This window comes from Dryobates pubescens, chromosome 11 (genome assembly GCF_014839835.1).
Source record: "Dryobates pubescens isolate bDryPub1 chromosome 11, bDryPub1.pri, whole genome shotgun sequence".
Lineage (NCBI taxonomy): Eukaryota > Metazoa > Chordata > Aves > Piciformes > Picidae > Dryobates > Dryobates pubescens.
Window position 1 is genome coordinate 33,045,044 of NC_071622.1, and position 7,448 is coordinate 33,052,491.

General features: G+C 45.7%; 1 protein-coding gene across 1 annotated transcript; it reads right to left on the bottom strand.

Moving 5' to 3' along the window:
* Positions 1–353: 353 nt before the first annotated feature.
* On the bottom strand, positions 354–6,836 carry DMRTB1 (DMRT like family B with proline rich C-terminal 1). Its single transcript, XM_009908074.2, has 4 exons — positions 6,263–6,836; positions 4,475–4,686; positions 3,444–3,588; positions 354–460 (listed from the first exon to the last, which is right to left on the bottom strand). The coding sequence occupies exons 1-4, from the start codon at positions 6,669–6,671 to the stop codon at positions 354–356; spliced, it is 873 nt and encodes a 290-aa protein (XP_009906376.2). The 5' UTR covers positions 6,672–6,836.
* Positions 6,837–7,448: the final 612 nt, after the last annotated feature.

Here is a 7,448-nt window from a genome sequence, read left to right on the forward strand (position 1 = left end):
TATGTGTAAAAACCATTAAAGACATTCAAAATGAACATGAAATGCTACAGAGTGTCTCAGAGACTTCACTGGAAAGTCAGGGAGGCATCTAACCACAGCAAACAAATTCAGTCATAATCTTTTGATGCTTCCACCTCCTTAAAGGGGAAAGGGATTTGCCAAGACTATAGAAAAGCTTTCAGGAACAAGGACTTTACAGAGCTAGAGAAGCAGAGCTGGGAGCCTGGTAGTTGTACCATGATCATACAGTGAGGCAGGTACTCATCTAGCTGTTGTGACTGCTCATTGATAACTAACACTCTCCTCAATGATTGAAACAGTGAAGCCTGCTACTCAGCTCTTCTCCAGTCCACTCACTGTTCAGAACATACACGCTGGGCTTCGCTCATCTCTTCTGGGGAAGAGGATGGTTGGCCATGTTCACTAACCACCCCTGAATCCTGAATGTCAGCTTCAGGAACTGAAAGAGAAATACAGAATATAAAATGGTTAGAATTAAACAAGACAACCCCCCCACCACCCAAATCCTGTACTTTAGTTTGCATTACACCTGGTATCAATCACATTTCTAGAGGTAAATTCTCAATGCACAACGAGTTTTCTCAGCGCAGTTGGGTTTTAAGGCAGTTCACTCAAAGGTGCTTGGCATCAAGAGCTGCAGGTCTCCAAAGTGAGATAGGGCACTTCAGACAACAGCTGATTGTTTCAGCCATGCTTAAAGAAAGGTAGCAAGAATGCTCTAAAATGGCAAATGTTGAAGCTGCATTGGAGGAGTATGAGGCAGTCTCATGCGACCCACTTCACTGCAGTGCCTTTGTGATACTCCTGTCAATTTTCAAAGGCCTGGACAGACTGAGTAATCTCTTCTTCAACTCCAGCTATGGATTTTCATTTTATAAAGTAGCTCCTTGCCACTTTGCATGAAAAGCTCTCTCATTTCCTCACAGGTGACTTGGGTTTTGTTTGTTTTGCTGTGACTTGCCAACAAATCTGCATTCTCTGCTCAGATGCTGTACTGGCTGTTTTACTGGATACACTTTGTGTTTGCTTTGTCAAACCTTCATACTATTACTAGGCAATACTACATGAGATCTTTTTCAGACAGGACTTTTTGGGGTTTTAAAAATTCATCTCAGATTCCCTTTGGGGCAGAGACCACAAACATTTGTCCTCACCAGTTGTTCCCTACTAGAGTTTTCTCCATCTATTTTCCTGCAAGTTCTGTAAGAAAAACCATTCCACCTCAATTCTGGAGGTCTGTCTAGAGAAATGATGTTCCTAAGTCTAACTGCAGGTCGGGTCAGTTTCTTTCTTGGGGAAAAAGACATGATGAATGATAATACATCACAGTGCACTAAATGTTACAGATTTTACCTCTTTTTTCCCAAGCATCTTGAATAGCAGAATCAAAGAATGATGAGTTTAATTGTACTTCCCCTCTCCACCTGCATCCTTTGATGGCAGGCTATTTTGTGTATGACCTCATGCAGAACTATCCCCATCCCTGCGTCACAATTGCACAATTGCAAATTCCTACATATCCTGGGGCATAAATGCTATGTAGTGGAATTAATTTGTACTTTCTCCACTAGTACTAAGAAAACTGGGTTGGTCTTTCAGCAGCACAATGTGTCGATGCACTGTATCCTATGCCTGCGTTGTGATTTCACTACTGTGCAATACAGCTCAGGTCATTAGATGGCATTTTTCTCTCTGGGGAGGGGGGGTTGTGTGTGCTCTCCTGACCTCCCTTCTCTATCCAGTGTCCTATTTTCATGTCAGCACAACTTCACTCTACCAGTACAGGACTAGGATTTTTTCCATTTACCTCATGTAATGCCAATACTTCTCTCCATGTCCCTCATGTTTGTTTGCTACTCCCAGGTCCTTCCCATTCCCAGGCACTCCCAACAGAATAGTTGCAGTTCCCTACAAGTACTGCTGCTGCAGTATCCCCCAGATCTTTTGTCCCTTTCAAATCACAAACCCCATTAATCCTTGCATACAATTTCTCGTTTCATCTCTTCCTCTCAAACTCAGCCCATGTATTTCACCTCCACCACACCTCCTACATGCTACATCAAAGCCCTAATGCCTGTGTTGGTGTTTGAAAAGAAATTTTTGCTTCTACACTATTTGTACATCCCCCACACTGCCATACTCTTCATCTTCACCTTGTCCACTGCACCTGCTGCTGGTTTGTCTCTGGCTTTCCAACCAGACATGGAGCAGGTGTGCTCTGGCTGCTCTGGAGATGTGTGCCCACTGCCAAGCTGACTGGCAGGCACTTGGCCAGGGTATGCACACGTCAGTCAGGAATCAAATGCGAGCTGACAACCAGCCAAACACCACGACAAGGCTGCAAACAAACCCTTTAGTGGGAAGCATCTGTTTCCCTTGCAGATCAATATTGTGTAGGCCTGTGATCACAACAGGTGTGTTTGGCTGAAAATAACTAATCAGTTGAAAAATTGTGAGGGTAGTGACATTAAGAGCAAATGAGACTGCACCAGCCTTATGTTGTTAAGAAACCAGGCAAAAAAACCCCAAACAACTCATATTGTGTCCTGCATAACCATCATCAACATCTTTCTAGTTCAAATCAGGTAATTATACTACTCTACTTCTTCTCCCTCTTACACAAGAAATTTGATTTTTCACTGGGTGATTATTGTAATCTGTTTCATAAATAGTCACATTAACTACTTTTTATTCTCACGTTCAAGCAGAAGATCAAAATGTTGTTTATTTTGCTGCATTTTCAAAATGAAGTTACACCAGCCTGTTCAGTTATCCCAGGCTCAGGGGTAATACTCTTGAGCAGCTCTACCCTCTTGTGGTCACAGCTAGCTGCAGCCAAATGAGAAACTCAAAATACAATCACAAATATGCTCACATGTACATAAAAGAGACCCGAAAAAGAGGGGCACAAAGACTTAACCTATGCCAGAAATTTAAAATCCTGTGATTTTGAGATTTTGAAGAGTCAGTCTTTCATTTACAGCCATTTTCAGATGAGCAAGAAATTTCATAGTATTCTTGCTAAGCATTAGTCTGCAGTTTTAAAAAATGTTGTCCAAATTGCAATAGAGCCAAATAGTTTTAAAACCATGTCCTGCAAATTAGCCATTTAGGAAAGTATTTTCATTCTGGAATAGGTCTCAGGCTTGGGGCCTTCAACATCTGAGTGAGACTGAGGTGCATGTCAGATGGAAAGCCCAAGCATGTCAGGCTGCTTCCCCCAAAAGTCAGCCCTTCCCAGAGCGGTACAAGCTGACAGTTTGTCCTGGACTTCAGGATCTCAGTCCTGGCTCCATCACAAGGATCTGGGAACCCCCGTAAACTAGGTAGAATCAGGGTCTCTTGGGGCTTCCACCTCTGTGGTTAGATACTGCAACAGGGCCAAAACTCCGTCTCTCAGGGCTCAACCTGTACTTCCTTACCATGTGCTTCCTTGGTTGTTTCAGCCACGACATTCAGTGAAAGAGGGGGTGGAATGTAATGAATCCCTGGCAGAAGCCCTGGCGGGATGAACTGAGGCAGAGGAGCATAGTAGCCTTGCTGAAAATCTCCACTTTCATTTGGAATCTGAGGAAACACATGAAACAAAGCATCCTTCAGCTAAAGACTCTTTCCCAGTCTGTATCTGCAGTCAAACAATGTGTTTCCACTTTTACCTGTGAATACTGCATTTTCTGTCTGTTTTGTGGTCATATAGAGGACACAGTCTCAGGCTGCACCAGGGGAGGTTCAGGCTAGATGTTAGGAAAAAGTTCTATACAGAAAGAGTGATTGCCCATTGGAATGGGCTGCCTGGGGAGGTGGTGGAGTCGCCATCATTGGAGGTTTTCAGGAAAAGACTTGATGGGGTGCTTGGTGCCATGGGTTAGTTGTTTAGGTGGTGTTGGATTGGTTGATGGGTTGGACGCAATGATCTTGAAGGTCTCTTCCAACCTGGTTTATTCTATGTATATGCTGCCACATCCATGCATACATTAGATATGCAGCCTGTGCATAGTGCAACATGCTGAAACTGAGAAGTTAACAGCTCCTCAGATCATGTCTCAGCTGAAACAGACCTTCTGACTCTTTGTCACCTGGTCTGGCATCTCACTAGAGCAGTTGGTTTAAATCAGGAGCAGCTCACCTTCATCACTGACCTGCTGCACTTGCCACTGAGCAGGTCTGCAAGGCTTCATGCAACAGAGAGACAATAGGAATAGGCTCCTTGCCACCACCTCCCTGCTAGTTACGGATTTTTCCCTGGGCCCAGTGAAGTGAGTTGCTCAGACTACACCAAGAGGCTTCTGTGCCACAAAGAGCACCTCAGCTCTGCTTTTTTTCTGCATGACTTATCAAAATGGTGTGGAGTAACTGATAAGCAGGGTAACGTTTCACAGGTACTGGAACGGCAAGGAGGCAGCTAAAGGGAAGGACAGCAGGATTTCCACAGCTAATCCCCACTGCTACTTACTGACACAGAAGCTGCATTCCCTGGCCCAGCGCTGCTAGGAATGTGTCGGAAACCTCTCTGAAGTGACATCCCTGGAGGTGACTCATTGATGGCAAATCCCATGGGAAAGGGGCGGTAAGGATATATCGCAGAACATCCAGGGTACAATTTAGGATGGTCTTTATCCAGGTATTCTGGGTTGACCATGTATTCTGTAGGAAAAGCAGGGTGAGCTAGGAAACAATGATAGAAAACCAAATAAAAGTATCCATGTAATTCTCTGGAGCTCAGTAGAAGTATCTGCAGGACCAAATTCCACTCTCAGGAGAATCCGTCCCTTGGCTTTCATGTTTAGCTCCTTAGGAATTTATTTTGTGGGTTTTTCAGGAACTAAGGAAGGGTGCAGCCAATGATAGCACAGAATGATCTGCCTTCTACCTTGTGCATTGTGAACCCAGTCCTTAGTCAAAACAGTGGCTGCAGAATCTTATTCAGTACATCAGCAACAGAAAACAACCTACCTTAAGACTCTGAACTACAGCAGAACTTAAATCAAAAATTTACAGTAAAAAACAGTTCTAATTTTAGTCCTTTCTGTCTTTTCTTAAGTTAATTTACAGATAAGGCAATTTCAGCTGCAGAAATCAGTTACTCCTGGGTTTGCATCTTGAATCTTATGTGGTCTCTCTGAAGTCTTAAAAACAGAAAGTGATTATTTAAGTACAAAAAGGGTCTTTCTTGCCTGCACAACCTTCTGTTGGTAAAGTGGCAGAATTTACTTTGGAGCAGATTGACCTCTGCAGTACTGTAATTGTATTACTCATCTCGATCCGCCTTTTGGTAAAAAATGTTAGTAAGGGAGGGATTGCCAAGCACTAGTACAGCTAGCATCATCCATAAACATTATTTTCTTAGGAAACAATGCTAAGAAAGAAGAGTTATTGACAGTTTAGGTGAGAACTAGAAATGCCTGAAGTGAGTCTTTCTTCTGGGCATTCAGCACAGTGCTTTATCTTGCAGGCTGCCAGCTCTCCAGAGGCTGACTAATGACCACTGCAGTCAGTAGGGATTTCCATGAATGTACTCTAGTAAATAGTAATAGCATGAAGGAAAATGGTAATGAACTAGACAAATCACACCAAAGACTATTAAAGGAAGTGATTTAAGAGGCCACAGACCATACAGCTGTTCCACCTGCAAAATCTGCGCTCTGCTCTTATACACCAAAAGCACTTTCATACTAGCCAAGTTCAATCTTTGCCGTAAGAATTAAGGCCAAAAGGTCTCTTTCTTTTACAGTGCCATCATAAAATGCTTACTTCAGTCAACTGCAGCAGTAACTTCCCCATTTAACAGCCATCACTTTTGTATTTGTGTGGTGGAGGCTTGTGCAAGAGCATCTACAGTTCAGTGGATCACAGTTTGGTTCCCCTTGCCCTACTCCTCCCTTCCACCCCCCCACCCCCCCACCCCACTCCCCGGGATGAAATTCTGTGAAAAGCCACTTGCTTAAGATTCAACTCTGCAATGAGCAGCAAGGCTGAACACATTGCTCCTGTTACTGCTGAGCCAAGTGACCCATGCTGCAGCCCCTGCAAAAAGGAAAATTAATGCAGAGTTGCATATTCAACATGCAACCTGTGCCTACTGAGGAAGAAGGCAGGAGAGACAGCGGGAATGCCTTCCCAGGGAGCTGGATACTGAGGAACTAGCAGGTTCAAACTGCTAGTGGCAGGGTTTGGTGGGAGGAGGACAGTGAATACATAAAGATGGTGGGGCAGGGAAGAGGCTTTGGGGACAGGTCCTTACCGTAGTCCCAGAAGGGAGGACTGCCAGGAGGTGGTAGTGGTGGTCCCCTGCATGCCATGCCTTTGCCTTTGCTGCTGGTGGGCTGGGCGCCCCTTATCCCCCCATGGCCACTCTGCTCCTGGCCACTGGCCACTCCAGCAGCTCCCTCAGGGCCCTCACCCACAGGAGTGGGCTCTGCGACTGTGTCAGATGGGGGGTCGGGCAGCAGCTCCCTCAGGGCCTTCTGCGCTGCCATGATCTTCTGGCGCTCTGAGATGAGTGAGCACTTGTCACACTGGCAGAGCTTCCAGCGGCAGTGGCCGGCGTGGCCCTTCACCGGCACCACGAAGCCGTGATTCCGGCAGCGGGAGCACTTGGGGGTCCGCAGGGCTGCTTTCGCTGCCACCGCCGCAGCCTTCTCAGCCTCCATGCCACCCCCACCTTGCCTTAGCTTCCGGACAGACGTGGGCTGGCTCCTCAGGGCTTTTATTTAAGGCACGGCCATTGCTGCCCCAGAATGTAGCAATTTGGGAAGGCGGGGCAGGAGAGTCCATGGCCATGGGTGGGGAATGCCCTGCTCTGTGGAGCCTGTGGCACAGGAGCTGCCGTGAGCCCTCAGGCCTCCCCTCCCCAGCTAGGCATGGTGCAGGCTGGAGCTGGACCTCAGGCATGGGGGGCTGGAGGAGGAGAGAGGGGAAAGTGTGTCAGCAAAAGCAAGGGGTGACATGCACAACAGTTTAATAGATTTCCCTCTGCTGGTGTGTACGAAGTGGGGAGCTTTGGATGGGTGTGCATGGCAGTGTTTTTCCTTTGGCACTTTAACATCTGCACTCTCACACCTCTCATGCATGTGCTTTTAATAGGCACAGAATTTGGGTTCCATTTTGTTTCCAATTTCAGCATGCTTCTCTTGATCAGGGGGAGTGACGGCCTCAGCAGAGAAAAATGAACACTGTTTCATCATTCTGTGTTTCAAACCAGGGTACTAAGATGAAGGCAGAAAGCATATGTCATTCAAAGACCTGTCTCCTTTTCTTGCAATTCCTTATTCTCTGGAAAGCAAGACAGGCTTTCAATTAAAATACAGGAATGCTCCAGTTCCAGTTGTGCATAGAAAGCACTTGGGACATTTTATTGTTGTTAGCTTCAAACCCATGGTTCACACACTAGCCCATTTCTATGAGAAACTCTCCATTTTGCAGTGAAA